Source organism: Ictalurus furcatus, chromosome 3, assembly GCF_023375685.1.
Source record: "Ictalurus furcatus strain D&B chromosome 3, Billie_1.0, whole genome shotgun sequence".
NCBI classification, from domain to species: domain Eukaryota; kingdom Metazoa; phylum Chordata; class Actinopteri; order Siluriformes; family Ictaluridae; genus Ictalurus; species Ictalurus furcatus.
In genome coordinates, this window is record NC_071257.1 from 11299297 (window position 1) to 11322832 (window position 23536).

The following is a 23536-nucleotide window of genomic DNA, read 5'->3' on the forward strand; positions in this document are numbered from 1 at the left end:
GTTCAACAAACGTCTAATTCCTTTTAGGGAATGAAAGATATAAAGAAGGACAAGGTGCTGATGCGACGGAAGTCAGAGCTGCCACAAGATGTGTACACTATAAAGGCTCTGGAGTCCCACAAGCGGGCAGAAGAGTACCTGACTGCTAATCAGGAAGCCCTCTGACTGAGGAACACCACAACCAGTCACCTGCACCACGCCTAGACTGTCCCACTCGTATTTGTCCAGAAATGTCGCCTGCTGTATACTCCCTCCCTCCTTTCCTCCTTTTGTCTCTGCCTCTTTCCTTCTTCATTTCCTCGTGGAGAGGCCTTTCTGCAAAATCCTGGCCAGCACACAATCATGAAGAACTGCCATTCTCTCTCCCTCTCCCTCCCTCATTTCAATGGCAACACCAAATCACAAAAAAAACAATCATGCAAAACACTATTTGAATTGTACTACTACAGTTTATTTTGCAAAACAAGGTTTCCTCTTTATTGTGATATATTGTTTTTTAATGTTCTATATTTTGTCACAATTTTTCCAAATTTAACTGTCTTCACCTCTTTTGCCCTGCTTGTTTTTTTGTTGTTTTTTTTTCACTGGCCCTGTACAGCCATATTCATTTAGGCAACCGACTGTGTTGTTTAAAAGATAATAAGCAACCAATTAGTGACACTGAGAGCGCATTTGCTTGAGCCAGGTTTAGGGACTAGGGCGTGTAGGTCTTTAATTCTGGATCATGTTGCCTTGCTCTTGTGGGACAGTGTGATGCATATGAATGTAAACTTACTATCAAAATATACCACAGGATCTGTAGAGCTGTTTTGTTTCTTGCAGAAACCTAGCTGTTGATAATACTTGGTGTCCTCATGCAATAAGTTCAAAGTAAAATATAATTGTGTAAAAGTACATGACAAATACCTCAAGACAAGGCATCATGCTTCCTTCTTAGATGTCATAAGTTCAAGCTTTTGTCATCAGTTCAGCGACTGACCTAAAGGAATCAGAGAGGTTTCTTGGTCCACGTGCTAGTGGCAGTCTGAAATGTATGAACCTAAAGCCTTGCTGTGCAGTAGAATCGCTATGATTTTTATTTATGCTGAGTGTCAACACAGGATTTAATGTTTAATCTGTTTCCTGCCTTACTGGTGAACTGAGAACACAACACTGCAAGGTGCTGAATGAAAGCGCTGACCTCTTAAAACACCAGCAGACCATTCCGTATTTTGTTAACATTCTACAGATCAATGCTGTATCTCAATGTTCTGTACCTCAAATAATGTGTCTACAAGTTACCAATCACTCATTACACATTGTTCCATGATGTGGTTACATATATATATAATGTTTTTTGTTTATTATTATTGATTATCAAGAAATCCTAACGATTCCCTTTAAACAGCTATTTTTATCTCATAGCCTAACCACCTTAACATCTTATTTGTCTTAGGATTATATAGCTTGACGTTAAAAGATAACTCCCATATTTCAACTGCTTTGTCAAGTGGGAAAGGTTAGTTTAATGTAGGTGTAGGAACGTCTTTTTGCTCACCTCCACCTCTTGTCATAGAACTTTACGTTAATAGGTTATGCATTTCTTACGAGCCTAATCAATATTTTTGGATAGAAGACAAAGAGGGGTGGCGGCTATACACTCGAAAGGTCTGGTTGAATATTATTCAGTCCTTTTTATGATTGTAAAGCAGACAAGAGATGCTTGTTTAACTTTCCAAGCGGTGGGTATATGGGTAACGTACAGGCTGCGGTTATTACTCAAATAATTGTATATTGTAATGTATATTGCTTAGGTTTGCAGCCTTGCTTATCAAATCCCCTGGAGATTTTTCCTTTCACTTCTCACAGAGATCATGTTTTCTTTCATTTGCCTTCACCTGTGGAACAGTAGTACCCTCTTATCTATTGCAGAGTGAATTCTCACTCGATCTGATCATTCCAAGAGAATATTTACTCTTTGAACAGGCTGCCAGTGAAGCACTTGTCCATGCTTGGCTACACTACGTTTACCTGCTACAGCACATGAAATAATCTATTATCTGAGAAATACTGCTTTAATGTTTGCTGATGGATGGAAAAAGCTGTGCAAATATATTTGGCAAAATAACCTAGCACGGATAACGTCGAGTCTTCAGTTCACTTCAAGGGAACATTAGTTTAATTTTATACCAAAAATCCTGAATCTAAGCTGGCACTAGCGGTAAACTGGACATGTGATTGTTGTCTGGCAGTTAAAACACGCTCTAGAAGAAATTTAACAAAGGATGGGTCTCTCCACCCTTGCCCCCCTCTTTCTCTCCCCATCCCCCTTTCCCAACTCTATCACTAATCTTAAGCTGCTTTCCAGGTCATATGTACATATGTTGTACTTTAATTAGGCAGAGCATTACATACTATGAAAGTCATATTTTGTACAGATGTTCATGTATGTACAGAACAAAAATAAAGTTAAAAATGAAGGACAAAAATACATTTCTGAATGTTTAGGACACGTATATGCATCAATAAGCAGAAGATTTTAAACAAATTAAGCCTATGAATATTGTTATTAGGAGACACTCGTCTTATAATACGGAAATAAACTGAACTGGTTGATACTGAAAGGAAAAAAGATTATATAAAGACTAAGCGGTCTAGATTACAGTGCAGTTAAATACGTCAAAATATTAAAACTGAGTTGCAGAAATTAAGGCGGGAATGTTTAGGAGACAATAACTACCCTAAAATACGTTAAACCCTGCAAAAATGTTAGAGTATTCTGTGCATCATGGTATCAGGTGCATTCATTTCAAGCAAATACAATATATAATAAACAACTGTTCTTTGTCACTTCAGTCACATGATCTTACAGGCTCTTTTGATGTTTTATTAGGGACGCGAACATGAGCTGCAAGGAGAAAGGGAGAAAGTGATAAAGGCATTCTGGTCATTTCATTTGTGTTGCAGTAAGAGGCCTGCTGAGCTCTGCCGAGACTGGAGAGTCTTCTGCACCATGTCTTTCCACTGATCATCTGAAATCTCACGAGCCCAGGCAGGGATCCCCAGGGACGGCAAGTTCACTGCTGCCATGGTCCTTTTCACAAGCTCAACGTGATCTGTAAACAGTATCAAAACAAATATTAGCAAACACTGAACCGTTCAACTGGGTAAACTGAAAAGTTGAGTTTATCTGAGTGTGTTACCGGGATCCATAGGAATGGAGGCATGGCTCCGATGTGCAGCAGCTCCGTCAGGATCCTCCTCCTCATCACTGTCTGGAGCTGGTGGCTGAGGCAGGAACAAGCCCATGGCCTGTGTGAACATGACTGCCGTCAATACATACTGTATAACAGCTATAACGTTATTATTATTATTATTATTATTATTATTATATACCCACTCTATATATGAATTATATTGATTACTTTAGTTCAAACTCACCTGAACATAATCTCACTGTGATATAAATGATTCTTGTTCATTACTGAGATTTCAGTTTGGAAAAATAATCATTTTAGCTTTCTTCCTCTTTTATTCAACCTGCTAAAAAAAATAGAAACCTTTATAGAATTTGTAATGGTTGTAATGGGAATTGTATTGGTTTTAACGGAAACTATAATGGTCCCTGTGGGTCTCTACTGGTAATCTGTTGCCTTCTATTTGTGGAATGTTATGTCTAGTGGATACCATTCAAGTCAAGTGGGTTTTTATTGTCATTCCTCTATATAGCCTGCATACATTGGAACAAAATGTTTCTTCAGGACCATGGTGCAACACGGAACAGTACACAAGACTACATAAAGTGCAAATACAACAGTGTAAGATGAATGCAAAACAAATACACAGTACAAAACAATAAATACACAGGCCAGTAAATACACAGAACATAGACGGTAAACTGTAAGCTATTGTGTAATTTAGCAGCACAATATACCAACAATACTGACAGTAAAAACGAGTTCCATCGCATAAAATGACTGATGCAGCTATTTAATGTGCAGTGGTACTGAGTCATACTGGGTTAGTGCATGTGCTGTGGTACTGAGTCATACTGGGTTAGTGTATGTGCTGTGGTACTGAGTCATACTGGGTTAGAGCATGTGCAGTGGTACCGAGGCATACTGGGTTAGAGCATGTACAGTGGTACTGAGGCATACTGGGTTAGGTGTTTGGTTAGCCAAAAGGTGAGTGTTGGGAGGCAGCAGGGTGTTGAGTAATCTGACGGTCTCAGGGATCGAAACTGTTGTGGAGTCTTCTGGTGGTAGCATGGATGCTCCTGTACCTTCTGGCAGATGCCAGGGGGGTGAATAGTCCATGAATAGGGTGAGAGGGGTCGTCCGCAATACCGGTGGCATTGCGGATGCAGCGGTTGTTGAAGGAGGTGTCGGTGGTGGGTAGAGAGTCTCCGATAATCTTTTCAGCTGTCCTCACAATTCGCTGTAGGGTCTTGCAGTCGGAGGCTGTGCAGTTCCCGTACCACACAGTGAGACAGCTGGAGATGAGGATCCGGGAGGGGGGGGGGGGGTGTTGAGTTTGGCTCTCTTTAGCCTGCACAGGAAGCGTACGTGCTGCAGGGTTTTCGTGCAGGTGGTGTTAAGAATCCAGGAGAGGACCTCAGTCATGTGCATCCCAAGAAACCTGGAGCTTTTGAGACTCTACACAGTTGAACCATTGGTGTGCAGTGGTGAGTGGTCCACTTGCGTCCTCATGAAGTCAACAATCATCACTTTATTCTTATCAACATTAAAAGATAGATTGTTGTCTCTACACCATTTTGTGAGCTGGTTAACCTCCTCCCTGTAAACTGACTCATTGTTGCTGATGAGGCCCACAACTGCAGTGTCATCAACAAACTTGATGTGATTAGAACTGAACTTAGCAGCACAGTCATGGGTCAGCATGGTAAACAGCAGTGGAGTGAGCACACAGCCCTGGGGGGCACCTGCGTTCAGTATGATGATACCAATAAAGGCAATGGTAACGGTTTTAATGGTTAGCTGATGGTTTGTAATGGTATTTGTAGTGGAAATTAAATTTTTTGTGATGGTTTCTACTGTTTTTTCTTTCAGCAGGGCACTTACAAACTTTTAGTTTAAAAGATGCATAATAATAAGGATAGCCTTTCTGAGGCATGCTATTTTAAAAGGAGGAGGTTGAATCAATAACGTGGACAATTCCTCAAAATAATGATTAGAACATAGGGCTGGGTAAAAAATATAGATTCTCCACGCGCGTGCTTTACCTGAGACGATGTGAATATTATCTGTAGTCCGCCTTTCGTCCTGAAGATGTCGCCATCTTTCATGTTTTCATTTTGAAAACGGTTTTATTTCTTAAACATGTTTTAAGTTGTTAATGAATTTCACTCTTGCACATTTACAATGTTTTTATTTTTTCTACAGTATTGTGCAGTGCGCAGTTTGTTCTTAACTTGTGTGCATTGCATGCACATATTTATGATTTCTTGTTACAATGGTTGTTACTCAGAAGTAAAAGTAAACAGTAATGAAACAATTGAGTGGGGCCCATTGTTAAAGTAAATGTGTATTTCAGTAATATAGCTAAGTAGGAGGGTTTCAGTTACCAGCATTTATATTAAAACATGGATTCCATGTCTGCAAAACATTTTAAATGACATACTGATAACTAATCGATATTGAATCGAAACCATATAAATAAGAATCGAATCGTCAGATTGGTCGCAATACCCAGCCCTAGTAGAACATCTAACTAGTGTTAAGCATAAATGACATAAATATGAATCTAAGTACAAGTTTAAAATACAATATTACAACAGCATGTTAGACACGGTTAGCTGTAGGTTACCTCTATTCTTTCCTGCACCTCCTGCAGTTGATCGGCATGTGTTGCCTCGTCGTTTTGCTCCAGCGGTGTGTTGGGAACTCCATCAGGCTCCTGGTTCAGTGGTTGATAATAATAACCCGCGCTGTCCTCCTCTTCCTCCCCCGGGGCTCCGTCCTCCTCCTCGCCGTCCTCACCGCTCCACTCATCAGCCGCGGGCTCCGACACTCGCTCCTGTCCCAGCTCCTCCTCCGAGCTCGGCAACACTCTTTCAGGACCCATCCCCCGGGTCCTCTCCACTTCCATCCACGGGTTCAAAGCGGTCTCTGCGGCCGGTAAACAATTATGAAGAAACACAGCACACTTAAACCAGCTGCTATGGAAAACAGCAAGAGTACAACTCCAATCACCTAATGCAGTGAAACAGCATCGAAATTCAAGATAACCGCTTGATTTATATGACTTTATACCTGTATCAACGGTGTGCACAGTCGTCACTCGTGTCGCCTATTTTTACTCTCGTAGATATTTAATTTATAGCTATAAACAAACACGTAAGGACCAAGTTGAAGCTTAAAATGTAGAATTTTCTTCCGCACGGAAGCGGAAATGCGTAAGAATTACGTAGACATGACGCCTATTCGTTACGCCGACCGAAAAAAAAATTAATAATGAACGCTCCGATCAGAGATTTTAATAATCACCATGCAGTTTGATATATCGATATTACTGTTTACACATATTTTGTAATGAAAGGATTCCAGCAAACAGCTGTTTATACTTTGTAACGTGGCGCGATGGCGTTAATTGCCACCAGGGGGCGCTCATCAACAAACCTGAAAGGCGGAGACTTGTGTGGGAAGAGCTGCATCTGTACAGAAAGCGCTACATTTTCGTTAAAAGTCGATCATTTGCTGCCCTTTTTGTTAAAACTCCACGCGATGAATATATATTTTTGTGGCAGTACCAGGGGAGGAAGGCAGGATGTGAAGATTTATCAAAAAATTGTAAAGAAATTGCAGACCTATGGACAAGTATTGAGCCACGATGATGTATCTGAGAAAGGTAAACACAGCTTCCTGAAGGTTAACTGTTACACTGCAAGGACCTAGAAGCTTTCACTATTTGTTCATAGCCAATTATGGTGCATCGTACACTGGTTATAATTATGAGTCATAGGAGTAGACACAAATCCATCAGCAGTCTCATTCAGTCAGTTAAAATCAGTAACTTGGACAGTTTCCCTCTCACTTTCCTCCTTACCCTAAATGTACACGATAAACCAAGCAAAGCGTCTTCAGTTTTGCACTGGAGCTATGAAGCTGTACTGGAATAAAGTTGGCTTGACGTTGGACGTTCAATATTCGCATATATGCGCAAATTAAGGGACCGTCTCTAAAGTTACATACGACATTGTTAAACATGTTTCTAATCTCAATAGCATTTGAAGGGAATGACTTACAGTCAAACAACCAACTGTAAAGTGTTCATCTAGGTGTTGGGTATAAAACACACATTTTAGATTTTATTATCTTTAACCCTACAATACATGAACCAGAAAACCTACACAAATGTGTAAAGGGGCTTAAAATGACCCATATTGGAATTAATAGTTTTCTTCACATGAAAATGGCCTATTAATGAAACAATTAAAAGTACTGACAATACACGGTTGTTTTAATATTTCAAAGATGTTTATTTGTTTTCTGCATTTTAGGTCTGTCAGCTGGCCATCAGATAACTGCCCTGTCGACTCAAATGACATTTTTGAAAACTGTATAGGGAACTGTGTGGAGAGAGAGAGAGAGAGTGAGTGAGAAGAGAGAGAGTGAGTGAGGAGAGAGTGAGAAGAGAGAGAGAGTGAGAAGAGAGTGAGTGAGTGAGAAGAGAGAGAGTGAGTGTGAGTGAGTGAGCGAGTGAGAAGAGAGAGAGTGAGTGAGTGAGGTAGTGAGTGAGAAGAGGGAGAGAGTGAGTGTGAGTGAGTGAGAAGAGAGAGTGAGTGAGTGAGGTAGTGAGTGAGAAGAGGGAGAGAGTGAGTATGAGTGAGTGAGTTAGTGAGTGAGTGAGTGAGAAGAGAGAGAGAGTGAGTGAGAAACTAATTGATTACTGAGCAATTTGATAAGTTTATTATTATATTTTTTCAGATTGAATGTCACCGCTGCAGGTGGTTCCATGTGACGCGCCTTTCCATGTCAGAGAAGCAGTTCAACACGGCTCAAAAAGTTGACAGTAAATGCTGTAAATAATGTTGAATACCTTTGGCTCCCATCCACAATCTGTCGAAACATGTACATAAATAAATTAAACTGTACACAGTTCCCTATGTATAGTTTTCAAAAATTCCGCTCAGTTACCAAAAATGTCAGTTTGTGTAGGTTTGATTCATGCATTGTAGGGTTAAATAACAAAAATCTAAAAGGTGTGCATTATAGCTAACATCTGCATGAATACTGTACAGTTGGTTTTGTGACTGTAAGTCATTCCCTTCAAATGCTATTGAGCTTTAAATTATTGTATATTTTGTGTATGATCCCATTCGGTAGTGAAATTCATATCAAATTTACATATGATTTCATAGTTTATTTTAGTAAATATAAAAAATCTAAAATGTGTGTGTTATAGCTGAAAACTTCATGAATACTTTACAGTTGGTTGTGGGACTGTAAGTCATTCCCTTCAAATGCTATTGAAGTTAGAATCATGTATACCAATGTCGTATGTTACTTTAGAGACAGTCCCTTAATTTGCGCATATCTGCAAATATTGAACGTACAAAGTCACACCAACTTTATGCCAGTTGAAGCTGTGTAATTCAGCTAACATGTTATGGAAGCGTCTATCCAGTTTAGTATTGTGCTGACTACATGCCTAAAACAGTACACACATGCTAAAACAGTACACACATGCTTAAATCAGTACACACATACCTACATCAGTACATCTGGCTCAGGAATAATAAGAGTTATGAGGCTACCTAAACAGCTCCATTTAAGAACAGAATAAACCAATTGAAGGAATTGAAGTGGTTTTGCATTGCATTGTGGGATTGAGCCACCATATTTTCTGCACAAGTTGTTTGTTTACATCCAGTTTTTGCATCACGCAGATCAGGCGAGCTGTAGTGGTTGTGATGGATAATGCTGTAGACATGCTGAGGGGAAACTCAGACAGAACAGAACTTTATTTAGGATAAACATTCAAAGGATGTGCCATTTTGAGAAAATCAGTCTGGAGATCAGTTCTGTTATTGCTCCTCATTTTGTGTCGTTTGAGTGCTTATTGTTTTGAGCAGATATGAAAAGTCACTGTGGAATTAACAGTAGCTTTTCTACATGCATGGTGTATACCCGTCTTGGCCCAGGTTGACCAGGATAAAGTGCTTACTGAAAATGAATGAATGAAGGATTGATGGCATGTCTTACAGCTGAAACTTAAGCCATTCGATCACCTTAGAGAACTTGTTTCTGTTTCTATTGTTTCTTTATTTATGTGTATGTATGTATGTATGTATATGTGTATATGTGTGTGTGTGGGCGCGCATATATATATATATATATATATATATATATATATATATATATATATATATATATATATATATATATATATATATATATATGCGGCTGTGGCTCAGGTGGCAGAGCAGGTTGTGCACTAATCATAGGGTTGGCGGTTTGAAGCCCACATGTCTCCACATGCCAAAGTGTCCTTGGGCAAGACACTGAATCCCAGGTTGCTCCCAATGGCAGGCTAGCACCTTGCATGGCAGCTCTGCTGTCATTGGTGTGTGAAGTGAAAAGTGCTTTAACGCTAAGGTTAAAGCCTTTTTTATTATTATTATTTCTCATGATATCCATAATGTTCCTAGAAATTAAAGGAAGCTGTAGCTTGTTTGTTAGTAGCAAATACATTATTTGGTATACTACTAATGATTTTATCAGTTTCAAAAATTACATCTGCTGGTATGTTTGATATGAACTGAATTAACTGAATTGACATGACTAGGGCCTCTACTAATGATTATTTTCATAATCGATTGGCTGGCCGATTATTTTTTCAATTAATCGGATGGGGCGGGGCAAGCTTCCAGTACCATTTTTTCATTTATTTAAAATAAAATCCACAAACTGAGTGTTACAAATATAAACTTAAGACTAAAACTTTACACAACTGTTTGTCCAAAACAGAAAAGAACCCAATACACACACACACACACACACACACACACATACACACACACACACACACCAGAATATATATTATTAATTTAGGACTGTAGTTTAATTCCGTGCTTTTTTTTTTTTTTTTTTTTTTTTGCATCTATAAAAAGTAATACATAAATAAGTGCATTTTATTGTTGGTGTGACATTTAATTTTACTCTCTGAATTATCCTTTGTTTATTTTATCCATCAGTGCAACACTTGAACTTATCTACCACTCATAGGTTTCTGCAAATTATCATTTCATTTGTAAATAAATTCAGAATAATCAATGAACGATCATCAGCTCAGCTAACATGATGTTTGTGAATGCATGTGAATAACCAAACTGATTAATTTTAAAACATCTCATTTGAATATATTTTGATACATTTAGCAAAAAAATCTATAATATTATTTAAACATTTTTAGAACTTACGGACCCCCTGCAATTACACCACTGACCACTAGGGGTCCGTGGAAACACTGCACTAGATGGTAGTGCATAGTTTAAGTGTATAGTACGTCATTTGGGACACAACTTCAGTATTTACTCTCTGAAGCGTGTTTTCGGAACAGAAGTAACGTAATGAGTAAATGTACCGCGCACAGACCAACTAATCAATAATGAGATTCATTGACAGTGATTTTTATAATTGATTATTATCGATTTTAAAAATTAGTTGTTGCAGCTGTAGACATGACATGGTTTGAGGCTATTGTTTGGTTATTTAAATATAGTCTGCATTATGCTCACATAAGCTATAAGTGTCCCTTTCTCCTTAACAACATTACTCTTTTAGCCGGAGTGCAAAACTTGGTTGAACTCTTGTTTTAGTGAATAAACTTGATTTGCTCCTGTTTCAGGTGAGGATGCTCTACCGGGAGGAGACGAGGCGATTTATGACCGTGATATGGAGTGGCTGGCTCAGTCTGATGGTGAGCCAGGTTTTGATTAGGGAATATTAGGCTCACTGATGACTAAGGACTTTCCTCTTTCTTTACTTAAATAACTGCCTTAACCAGTAGTTATTTATCATATCATTTTTACCCTTTCTCACAGTACACTCGTGTTCCATTCCGCCAGCAGTATGAAAATCGACTTATCTGACATTTTCAATCAGTAAAAACAAATGAATTATTTTATCGCCACGAGTATGTTAGAAAATTAGTCAGGACACTGTTGGGTTTCTGTGTGTAGAGTATCATGACTCTGTGTTTAGCTGCAGGGGAAAGGGGTGGGGAGTGAGCCCCCTGCTGGGCAAACAATTCACACCTCTCTACAATAACATTGGTACAGAGATAAAAACAGACAGCACAACTAAAGCTTTCACAATAAAATTACAATTTTTATAAATAGTAGGCAAAAAAACATAAAAAGCAGCAAATTCTTAAAGCTCTGAGTGTCTATTTTCATATGAGCCATAACCACTAATGTGGAGTGTGACATCACAAATACACAAAAACACAGATACCCCCAAAACAGGCAGAAATTCCGTTTTTTTTGGTCTCTGGTAAAAAGAGTTAATTGTGCAGTCAGAATTCACAGTCACAGTGTCAGAAATGTGTCAGTGTACACAAGAAGTCTGAGACAAATCCATTAGCACCTGTTAAAACACAGAGATAGTAAAGATATTCATGCTCATTTTCAGAAAGAATGTAAATTTACACAGAGCAGTTAAAAAAATGCCACTATGATAGGAGATGGCTTTGAATTTTATCAGATGTAATAACTTTTTTGTTTACATTCCCAGTCGTAGTTGCTGAAGTAACCCAACCATCCTTTGGTGTGGGTTATGAAATTGGTCAAGCCATGGCCATGAAAAAGAAGATTCTCTGCCTTTTCCGGCCCTCATCAGGGAAAGGTAATCTGATTGCTCTTTAAGTCTCAGCATACTACATAAATATTTGCTCAGTAGATGCATTAATGCCATGTTTCCCCCTGCAGTTGTCTCTTGACCTCCAGTTATCACAGACCAACATTTAAACACGTCAGTGTAGAATTCTGTGAAAAAATCTGTTTATTTAATGTCTTCTGCTTAATATTATTCTCGGTTCTTTAGTGCTGTCTGCCATGATACAGCGCGCTGAGGGCAAGTTGGGCAGCTCTCTCTTCCAGGTACGGGATTATGTGGAAGAGGAAGTTGAAGGCATCCTGGAGAATTATTTTGGTGAACTCACCAAGAACTAATGTGCATTAAAAATACACTATATGGTGAAATATATGTGAACACCTGACCAATCACAAGTAGATGTTCTTGTTGAACATCTCTTTCCAAAACCATGGCCATTAATATGGAGCTGGTCCTCCCTTTGCTTCTATAACAGTGTCCACTCTTCTGGGAAGGCTTTCCACTAGATCTTGGAACGTGGCTCTTAGGATTTGTCCATTTAGCTACGAGATCATTAGTGAGTTCGGGCACTGATGTTGTACAAGTAGGCCTGGTAGACCATTGGCATTCCAATTCATCCCAGGCCAGGGCTCTGTGCAGGCCACTCGAGTTCTTCCACACTTTATGCACAGGCACACTGTCATGCTGGGACAGGTTTGGCCCCGTTAGTTCGAGTGAAGGGGAATGGTAATGCTAATGCATACAGCATAAAAAGACATCCTGTATAACTGTGTACTCTCAACTTTGTGGCAATAGTTTGGGGACGAACCACATATGGGTTTGATGATCAGGTGTCCACATACTTTTGGCCATATAGTGCAGATCATTCATAATGTAATGAGTAATTTCATTATCCAGCTCTGGATAGAACACTTTTTGTAAGTAGTGATTTTCAGTTTAACAGAGACACTTAATTTTTATATAAATTACTGACACATGATGTACATGTATTTGTTTTTTAAATATGTGTCTCTCAAATTTAAATATTTAAAACAAGATTCCACAAGCATAAAAACATTGTGATATTTTCTATCATATTAAAGTGTTACTGTTTATTCTTTTTCCACATTCTTGCATCTAATTTTTGTTCTTATCTCACAGCATCTGATGTTACTTATAAGACACAGTTTACAGACTCACATTTGGTTGCTGAATTTCTATGGCAGTGCTTAGTCTGCTAAATTCAATGAATGCAAAAGTGTCTGAGTTTGAAACCAACCATGTGTCAGTGGATTGTAATATTTGGTAAATGGCACACTTATATAGTGCTTTTATCCAAAGCGCTTTACACTGTGTCTCATTCACACACACACCAGTGGTAGCAGAGCTGCCATGCAAGTAGCTAACTTGCCATCGGGAACAACTTGGGGTTCAGTGTCTTGGCCAGGGACACTTCGGCATGTGGAGTCATGTGGGCCGGGAATTGAACCGCCAACTCTATGATTAGTGGACAACCCGCTCTACCACCTGAGCCACAGCTGCCCCATATTTATTTCTTTAATATTTCTTTGAGTAAATACTAGATAATCACTGGCAGGGGAATGGTTCAGTTAAACTTAATATACTAATTTAAGTGGTGGAATGTGGCTCTTATTGAAACAATTTATTCATCTAACCAACTTTGAATGTGCTCATACACTCACCATCCACACATGTGCACCTGATAATTTATGCAGTTATCCAATCAGCCAATCATGCGGTGGCAGCGTAATATCACACAGATACAGGGGGTGGGGTTGGTGATCTGTGACTTTAAGCAGTAACATTATTAGTACTTTGTTGCAAAGCTGCTGTTATCAATTACAGCTTTGCAATGTCTACTGTAAGGAGTAATTAGCCTTTTGCTACATTGTGTTTCAATTTTGCAGTAGTCCCCAGATCATTGAGTACCCAAGACCATTGCCTGCAATGTTAGAAATGTTTTTGTATACTGGGCTTACAGGAAATAGATCGAGAGGGAATCATATAATTCATACAGTGCTTCTTGAAAGTTTGTGAACCCTTTAGAACTGTCTATATTTCTGCATAAATATGACCTAAAACATTGAAAAAAGTAGACAAAGAGAACCCAATTAAACAAATGAGACAAAAAAAAATTATACTTGGTCATTTACTTATTGAGGAAAATGATCCAATATTACATATCTGTGAGTGGCAAAGGTATGTGAAGCTCTAGGTTTAGCAGTTAATTTCAAGATGAAATTAAGAGTCAGGTGTTTTCAGTTAATGAGATGGCAATCAGGTGTGAGTGAGCGCCCTGTTTTATTTAAAGAACAGGGATCTATCAAAGACTGATCTTCACAACACACGTCTGTGGAAGTGTATCATGGTATGAACAAAGGAGATTTCTGAGTCCATGTGACTGGGTAGAGGCGAAAACACATCGGAACATGCCCCTTGCAACCTTGCAAACTGTGCTCTCAAGGACAGTGAGAGGTGGTCTCCACAGTGGACCAGTGTGAATTGGGCTGCACTTTTTAGACTTACCTTGCCTCTATCTCATTGACTTGACCTCATAGTTGACTTCTCTGGCTCATCTTGTGACCTAAGTGTTGCCACTTTGTGAGTAATTTAGAGCTTGACATGGGTACAAGTACTTAATCTTGTGGTGCAAATTCCCATAGCTGAATATATAGTTGGGACTGTCGTTCTTGGGCCTGATGCAAATTCTCCTGTGTTAGGTGACTAAAGGTGTAGAGTTTTGCTCTCAGGTCCAGAGCATATAGAATTTAGTTTCTGCTGTTTTAAGGTCCCTCCTCCCAATTTTCCTTAATGATGTGTAAGACACCACATACGATAATTTGAATGAGGAAAACCACATGAAGGCTTGTGGGGCCTCTCATACAGCAAACAACAGAGGTTCAAGTCACTTTTTTGAGCATCACTGTGAACAAACTTACGAATCATATTTTTAAGCATTTGATTAAACAGTTTGACCAGCCCATCCATCTGCAGATGATAGACACTGGTGGGAATTGATTTAATCCTCAACAATTCATAGAGTTCATGAAGAGTGTGTGGCATAAAGGATTAAGTGCCTTGGTCAGCAGTAGAGTGCCTCTGCAATGCTGCATGTAGAGATGTTGCAGAGCTTCTGGTTATCGCATTGCATAATCCACTAAAACTAACACAAAGCAATGCCCTCATGCCGTCTGTTCTAATGGCCCGACGAGGTCCATACCAATTCTTTTGAAGGAGATTGTGACGACGGTCCTGCAGCCCACACACACGGCACACCACGCTCCTAACGCAACTGCTGGCCGGGTGCTGAACGGACAGCATCACTTCAGCACCCCGGTTGTTGTGGACAGCAAAGGAGCACATGACTGCGAGGCGGGGCAGCAGAAACACACACGGCTGGTAGCGGATCTGATCCCCTGTGCACCTACATTCCACTTTCTGAATTTAATTTCTCATGATGTTTCACCTCCAAAGTGTTTGTGTTCTGCCTGTCCCAACCTAGGGAGGTCACAGAGACCTCAATCAATGGAAGCGGGCGGAATGGCACTTTTGGAGTGGCTGTTGATTCACCAGCTGACGTTCATGACTTGCTCCACACCATCTGCAAACTTCATTGCAAATGCCCAGCCAAAAGAAATTTGACGGTTTAGTGTTTTAGCCTGCCCCAAAAGCGAGGTGGGAAACGGGTCCAGAGTGCCAGTTTCAGAGACCCGGCATCTCTGTTCCAGGGAGCTATACACTATATCAAGTGACGTCGGACACTCAAACACTTTCGAAAATCGGCACCTCGGTTCCAAGGAGCTGGAACCAGGGGATACGAGGGGAGGGACAAGAGAACGGAATTTGAACTAAGCTCCAGGCTCACGTTTACTTGGGCCATACTTTTCAGCACACTTTCAAAAAACTCAACAAAAACAGGACAACAGCACAAAATGAGTCATTCCTGGACTCACAGCTTTCGCTCCGTCGGGTTCAAGTTCAAGTTCACGCTCCGCAGCGTGTGTATGCGTGTCTCAGGAGCTCCACCAGCTATATCACACTTTCTCTATTGCTGGTTATGAAAGCACAAAGAGAGACAAATATGTAGACTGGTGGTAATAAGAAACAGGTAAGAATTATCGTGCCTCTTCTCTATCCACAGCTGCCCCCACTGCCACAACCCATTATATATACACTCACTGAGCACTTTATTAGGAACATCTGTACAACTACTGTCTTGGCAAACAATTTTTCCAGCCTAAGTCAAAAAACTTCAGAGACAGAGGGTTTGGACATGTCAAAAATTAATTAAACTGCATTGAAACAATAAAGTGAGACAGTCTGCAGAAAGTCTAAATTATGCAAACACACACAGTCCTTTTTATACCTTTCTCCATAGCATACTCATCTTAGGTGGAGTTTTACCTTTTCTCATTAAAAACAGACCAAACTTCTTTGCCACAATTAATTATTCATATCTATATGTTATCTTAAATTTGTGGAGCATGCTCAGTTAGTTGTTTTTCTTGAAAAGTTTTTATGAGGACAAGGTTTCTTTTTAAAAAAAAAAAAAAAGGTTTCACTCAGACAGAGTCTTTGTTTTTTGCTTCTCTCTGACCAACACTCCCTTCTTATGTCTCAATAAGCTTCTGTCTATTTCTATCTGTTGACCTAGCTGATATCTACCTCCCTTCCTGAGGCCCTTATTTGCTTTTCAAGCAATTCCGGCTGCAGGAGAAAAGAAATATGTTACCTTTTCCTCTGATAATTTGGAATTGTCGACTAAAGAAAACCCAAAATAAATTAAAACTTGTGAACCAAATTCTTGCTTTTGTTTTTTATTAAAGATTATTCTGCCCCAGAAAAAAAAGTTCAAAGAAATTATTTAAAAAGCCCAATATTGTCATGACATTCCTGTCCATGATGAGTGTATGTAAACCTCAGCCCGCGACTGTATCTGTTAATGGGTGAAGATCCTCCTTTACGCCCCTTACGCCAGTATCTCTGAGGCATATTTTAATGGAGTGTGATGGTTTCAACTCACCCAGGACATTTTTTTAATTCAGTTGATTCATATGAAAAGATTTTTTAATGAAGTGAAGCCAGATTTAGTTTTAGAATTTTTAGCAAAGATAAACTTAAAAAAAAAAAAAAAAACACTTTTTTTAATACTTCATATTTTGCTACATTTTAACCTGTTTCTTGCCATGAAAATAGCCATGTTAATGGAGTTAAATCACAAACAAACAAACAAATAATTTCTTGTAATCTAAGAAGGGTCTCACATATATTACAGTCCTCAATGCTAAACTGCTTCACGTTGGGCAGACTCAAACATGTCAGAAATGGATTGTTTACAAAAATTACAAGTGTACTAATTACTATAAAACTCAGAACAAAAACTGACAATGATTCTGGCCCCTCAACAATATTATCATTAACACGCAGTTATGTGGTTATTTTTATCTGGTTGCCCCTCAAATCTGAAAATGTAAGCAGAAGTTTAAAATGTATAATTTTCTTCCGCACGGAAGCGGAAATGCGTAAGAATTACGTAGACATGACGTCTCTTCGTCACGCCGACCGAAAAAAATAATGAACGCTCCGTTCAGAGATTTTAATAATCACCATGCAGTTTAATATATCGATATTACTGTTTACACATATTTTGTAATCAAAGGATTCCAGCAAACAGCTGTTTATACTTTGCAACGTGGCGCGATGGCGCTTAGTTGCCACCAGGGGGCGCTCATCAACAAACCTGAAAGACTTAAACGAATAAAGCGGCATCTTTACAGAGACCGCTACATTTTCATTTGCTGCCCATTTTGTTAAAACTCCACGCGATGAATATATATTTTTGTGGAAGTATCAGGGGAGGAAGGCAGGATGTGAAGATTTATCAAAAAATTGTGAAGAAATTGCAGAACTATGGGCAAGTTTTGACAGAGCACGTGAGCCACGATGACGTATCTGAGAAAGGTAAACACAGCTTCCTGAAGGTTAACTGTTACTCTGCAAGGACATAGAAACTTTCACTGGAATAATGTTTGCTTGACGTTGGACGTTCAATATTCGCAGATATGCGGAAATGAAGGGACCGTCTCTAAAGTTACATAAAACATTAGTATAGGCTACACGTTTCAAACTTCAATAGCATTTGAAGGGATTGACTTAAAGTCATAAAACCAACTGTAAAGTATTCGACTAGGTGTTAGGTATGACGCACACATTTTAGATTCTTGATATTTGATAAACTATGAAATCATATGTAAAATTTGCCATGTATTTCACTAATGAACAGGCTCATACACAAAATATACCATAATATAAAGCTCAATAGCATTTGAAGGGAATGATTTACAGTCACAAAACCAACTGTACAGTATTCCTGCAGGTGTCATCAGTTTTCCTCCTCACCCTAAATGACCATGATAAACCAAGCCAAGCGTCTTCAGTTTTGCACTGGAGCTACGAAGCTGTGTAATTCAGCTAAAATGTTATTTAAGCGTCTATCCAGTTTAGCACTGTGCTGACTGCATTCCTACATCAGTACACATGTGCTTACATCAGTTAGGCATGAAAGGAAACTGTAGCTTGTTGGTTAGTAGCAAATAAATTATTTGGTATACTACAAATTATTATTGCAGATTCAGAAATCATATAAGCTGGTGTTTTTGACATGAATTGACATGGTTTGAGGCTTTTGTTTGGTTATGTAGATATGCAGACTGAATGATGGTCACATGGTAGCTAAAAGTGTCATTTTCTCCTGAACAAACTGAACTATTGCTCATAATAAACTTGATTTGCTCCTGTTTCAGGTGAGGATGCTCTTCCGGGAGGAGACGAGGCGATCTATGAACGTGATATGGAGTGGCTGGCTCAGTCTGATGGTGAGACAGGTTTTGATTAGGGAATATGAGGCTCACTGACGACTAAGGAACATATAATGGGATTTTCCTCTTTCTTTACTCATACCTTAACCAGTAGTTATTTATCATATTATTTTAATTGATGGCTCATTCGCAGTGTCAGAAATATGTCATTGTACTTAAAAAGTCTGGGACAAATCGAAACACCCAAGACAGTAATGAAACTATTTGAACGGCACAGCCAATACATTTGTTTTTGATGTAGACTGAAGATATTTTGGTTTGAGGTTAAAAAAAAAATGAACATGAGAAGAATTTCAGCTTTTATTTCCTGGTATTTATATGTAGATGTGATAAACAATATAGAACACAGCACATGTTGTATCACACCACCCAATTTGTAGGTGAGCAAAAATATTGGAACATGTGACTGACAGGTGTTTCTTGTTACCCAGGTGTGTCCTGGTAAATTGAATGTTTAAACAATAAATAGCTCTGAACATCTACTCTTGGTTTGAGCCTTCAGTTTTACCTGGGAAGACTGCATTTGTTGTTAAAAAGGATAAGGCAACATGAAGATCAGAGAGCTGTCTATGGGAGAAAAGCCATTTTAAAGCTGACAAAAGAGGGGAAATCAATTAGAGGCATTGCACAAACATTGAGTATAGCCAATACAACAATTTGGAATGTCCTGAAAAAGAAAGAAACCACTGGTGTACTGATCAACAGACACCGAATGGGTTGGCCAAGGAAAACAACAACAGATGATGACAAACATTGTGAGAGCTGTGAAGAAAAAACCCCAAAATAACAGTCAGTGACGTCACCAACAACCTCCACAGGGCAGGGGTGAAGGTATCATAATCCATCGTTCAAAGAAGACTTAGAGAGCAGGAATATAGAGGCCACAGTAAGAATCTCAGCAGTAAGAATCATAAAGCCAGATTGGAATTCACAAATAAATACAGAGATGAGCCACAAAAGTTCTGGAACCAAGATTAACCTTTATCACAGTGATGGAAAGGCCAAAGTGTGGAGAAAGAAAGGATCTGCTCATGTTCCAAAACATAAAAGCTCATCTGTGAAACATGGTGGAGGTAGTGTCATGACTTTGGCTTGCATGGCTGCTTCTGGAACAGGCTCCGCAATCTTTATTGATGATGTAATTCATGATGTTAGCAGAATGATTTCAGAAGTTTTTTCCAATTTACAGAGAAATGCATCCAAACTAATCAGGAGGAACTTCATCATGCAGCAAGACAATGATCCAAACACACTGCCAACTCAACAAAGGACATTATCAGGGGGGAAATTGGAAGGTTTTAGACTGGCCAAGTCAATCACCAGACCTTAACCCAGTTAAGCATGCATTTCACGTCATGAAGAAGAGACGGAAGGGAGAAAACTGAAACAGACGGAAGGGAGAAAACTGAAACAGGCTGCAGAGAAAAGCATCACAAAAGAAGAAACCCACAATTTGGTGATGTCAGTGAGTTGCAGGCTTGATGCAATTATTGAAAGCAGGGGATATGCAACTAAATATTAAATGTCATTTGCTTTAATTTACTTATTTAAAGACTTATCTGTTCCTATACTTTTATTCACCTAAAAATTTGGTGGTCTTATAAAAAAAAAAGGTTGTATGTTTTATGTGGTAAATGTAAATACCGGGAAATAAAAGGTGAAATCCTAAACTCTTGTTTCATGGCCATGTTTTGATCTCAAACCCAAATGTCTTTGGTGTATAGCACAACCAAGTGAACTGGCCTTGCTGTTCCAAGAGTTTCAGAGGGCACTATATTCATGCTCATTTTCAGAAAGAAAGTAAATTTACACAGAGCAGTTAAAAAAAATGCCACTATGATAGGAGATGGCTTTGAATTTTATCAGATGTAATAACCTTTTTTGTTTACATTTCCAGTCGTAGTTGCTGAAGTAACCCAACCATCTTTTGGTGTGGGTTATGAAATCGGTCAAGCCATGGCCATGAAAAAGAGGGTTCTCTGCCTTTTCCGGCCCTCATCAGGGAAAGGTAATCTGATTGCTCTTTAAGTCTCAGCATACTACTTAAATATTTGCTCAGTAGATGTATTAATGCCATGTTTCCCCCTGCAGTTGTCTCTTGACCTCCAGTTATCACAGACCAACATTTAAACACGTCAGTGTAGAATTCTGTGAAAAAATCTGTTTATTTAATGTCTTCTGCTTAATATTATTCTCGGTTCTTTAGTGCTGTCTGCCATGATACGGGGCGCTGAGGGCAAGTTGGGCAGCTCTATCTTCCAGGTACAGGATTATGTGGAAGAGGAAGTTGAAGGCATCCTGGAGAATTATTTTGGTGAACTCACCAAGAACTAATGTGCATTAAAAATACACTATATGGCGAAATGTATGTGAACACCTGACCAATCACAAGTAGATATTCTTGTTGAACATCTCTTTCCAAAACCATGGCCATTAATATGGAGATGGTCCTCCCTTTGCTTCTATAACAGTGTCCACTCTTCTGGGAAGGCTTTCCACTAGATCTTGGAACGTGACTGCATTCCAATTCATCCCAGGCCAGGGCTCTGTGCAGGCCACTTGAGTTCTTCCACACTTTATGCACAGGCACACTGTCATGCTGGGACAGGTTTGGCCCCATTAGTTTCAGTGAAGGGGAATGGTAATGCTACAGCATACAAAGACATCCTGTATAACTGTGTGCTTTCAACTTTGTGGCAATAGTTTGGGGACGAACCACATATGGGTTTGATGATCAGGTGTCCACACACTTTTGGCCATATAGTGCAGATCATTCATAATGTAATGAGTAATTCATTATCCAGCTCTGGATAGAACACTTTTTGTAAGTAGTGATTTTCAGTTTAACAGAGATGCTTAATTTTTATATAAATTACTGACACGATGTATTAGTTTGTTAAAATATGTGTGGCTTTCAAATTTAAATATTTAAAACAAGATTCTACAAGCATAAAAACATTGTGATATTTTCAATCATATTAAAGTGTTACTGTTTATTCTTCTTCCACATTCTTGCATCTAATTTTTGTTCTTATCTCACAGCATCTGATGGAAACAATTTGATCATTGACCAGGAGTCACTTATTTGCAGCTCGAATAAAGCTAGCAGTAGGGCAAGGTTCATAGGTATTTGCATAGAACTTACGCTCCAGTATTAAAACGCCCATAAATTGGCTATAGAACTGACAGGTGGTTTCAGAGTGCAGTAGTGGATTGTTTGAAATTCCATCATGACATGTGAAAGGGTCCCAGTGCTCAATCCTACCCATACTCTCCAGTGCTGAGGATCAGGCTCCACCTGCCTCACTTTTGCCTTATTATGACCTCATTAAGACAGTTACTTATAATTGGTGATATGCTCTTCGCAACATCTCATATTTGTGTGCTAAATTTCTGGGCCAGTGCTTAAGTGTTTAATCTGCTAAAGACAATGACCATGTTTACATGCACATCAGATTCTGTTTAAGGTCTATATTCGGGTTGTAGACATATTCCAAATACAATGTTTACATGCGTACACGCATCGGAATATTCCTGTATACTGGGTTGTTGTAAGTATGCCTGAGTTGCCTTTCTTAAATATCTAGCCTACAGTTAAGCATCTGTTAGCACCCACAATTCCTTGCAGACTCCTTTCAGTAGATTTTCTGAATAAGGTGTTTAAATTCAACAAATTTCAAACAGGCATATTCCAGGGATGGGAATCAGAATTTGTCTTAATCTGAATTAGGCAATTGGATTGCAGCGTTTACAAGACGCAATACTAATCAGAATATTGCCAAATTCTGATTAATATCAGACACTATTGCATTTAAATGTAATCAGTGAATGCAAAATCAAGTGATTTTGAAACCAACCAGGTTTCAGTGGCACAACAAAAAAGATTTAAAACATCCATCCATCTTCTATACCGCTTAATCCTTTTCAGGGTCACGGGGAACCTGGAGCCTATCCCAGGGAGCATCAGGCACACCCTGGTCCCCTGCCAATCCACGCAGGGCACACTCACATTCACACACCCATTCATACACTGCAGACACTTTAGACTCGCCAATCAGCCTACCATGCATGTCTTTGGACTGGGGGAGGAAACCGGAGTACCCGGAGGAAACATGCAAACTCCGCAGACACAGAGCCACGATGGGAATCGAACCCCCGACCCTGGAGGTGTGAGGCGAACGTGCTAACCACTGAGCCCATTTAAAACATAACTGTTACCTATGTAAATTTGCTGTGTTCTGTTATCACAATAACCCTGTCCAGGGTGTACCCCGCCTTGTGCCTGATGCTCCCTGGGATAGGCTCCAGGCTCCCCTGCGACCCTGAAAAGGAGTAAGCGGTTGAAGATGGATGGATGGATGGATGTTATCACAATATTGTAATATTTATTTGAGTAAATACTATCTAATCACTGTCAGGGGAATGGTTCAGTTAAAAATATGCTCATTTAAGTAGTGGAGTTATTCATTTGAAAATAATTTATTAATCTAACTATTATACTATATATTAATACTCTCTGTTTAATTATTTAACTTTTTCCCCCAACACTGATGCAAACAAATTGTAAACTGCAGTAGCACTGATTTGGTCAATCCAAGAAAATTCATAAATGAGCCATCTGCTGGGAGTTATTAGTAGTTCCTGATTTTCAAAGCCTAACAAATGAAATGGATGCATATGGACAAAGTGGCAATTTAAAAAAAAAACTCCTTTGCATTTCTAGTGCATGTATCCATTTCAAATTTACACACATACAGTCTTGACTTCACAAAAAAAATGATGTATTCATAAACAAAGAAAGATGTGGTTTAAAATAAAATTGAT

The 23536-nt window shown here is 39.1% G+C and overlaps 4 protein-coding genes across 5 annotated transcripts in view; 3 read left to right on the forward strand and 1 right to left on the reverse strand.

Moving 5' to 3' along the window:
* The window catches only part of ppp2r5d (protein phosphatase 2, regulatory subunit B', delta), a 31020-nt gene extending 29200 nt beyond the window's left edge, over positions 1-1820 (forward strand). For both annotated transcript variants that reach the window (XM_053620757.1, XM_053620756.1), the window contains one exon: positions 28-1820. In XM_053620757.1, coding sequence (XP_053476732.1) covers positions 28-165 — 138 coding nt within the window. In that variant the 3' untranslated portion in view covers positions 166-1820. The remainder of the gene's footprint in view (positions 1-27) is intronic.
* Positions 1821-2355: 535 nt separating this feature from the next.
* Positions 2356-6388, reverse strand: mea1 (male-enhanced antigen 1). The gene is made up of 4 exons (XM_053620759.1): positions 6252-6388; positions 5806-6107; positions 3183-3291; positions 2356-3095 (listed from the first exon to the last, which is right to left on the reverse strand). Exons 2-4 carry the CDS (start codon positions 6085-6087, stop codon positions 2932-2934), a joined length of 555 nt encoding a protein of 184 aa, XP_053476734.1. The 5' UTR covers positions 6088-6107; positions 6252-6388; the 3' UTR covers positions 2356-2931.
* Positions 6389-6402: 14 nt separating this feature from the next.
* Positions 6403-13168, forward strand: LOC128605379 (2'-deoxynucleoside 5'-phosphate N-hydrolase 1-like). Its single transcript, XM_053620758.1, has 4 exons — positions 6403-6846; positions 10849-10920; positions 11736-11846; positions 12045-13168. The coding sequence occupies exons 1-4, from the start codon at positions 6579-6581 to the stop codon at positions 12170-12172; spliced, it is 579 nt and encodes a 192-aa protein (XP_053476733.1). The 5' UTR covers positions 6403-6578; the 3' UTR covers positions 12173-13168.
* A 4395-nt stretch (positions 13169-17563) lies between these two features.
* LOC128605381 (2'-deoxynucleoside 5'-phosphate N-hydrolase 1) lies at positions 17564-21719 on the forward strand. The gene is made up of 4 exons (XM_053620760.1): positions 17564-17795; positions 18638-18709; positions 20610-20720; positions 20919-21719. Exons 1-4 carry the CDS (start codon positions 17660-17662, stop codon positions 21044-21046), a joined length of 447 nt encoding a protein of 148 aa, XP_053476735.1. The 5' UTR covers positions 17564-17659; the 3' UTR covers positions 21047-21719.
* Positions 21720-23536: the final 1817 nt, after the last annotated feature.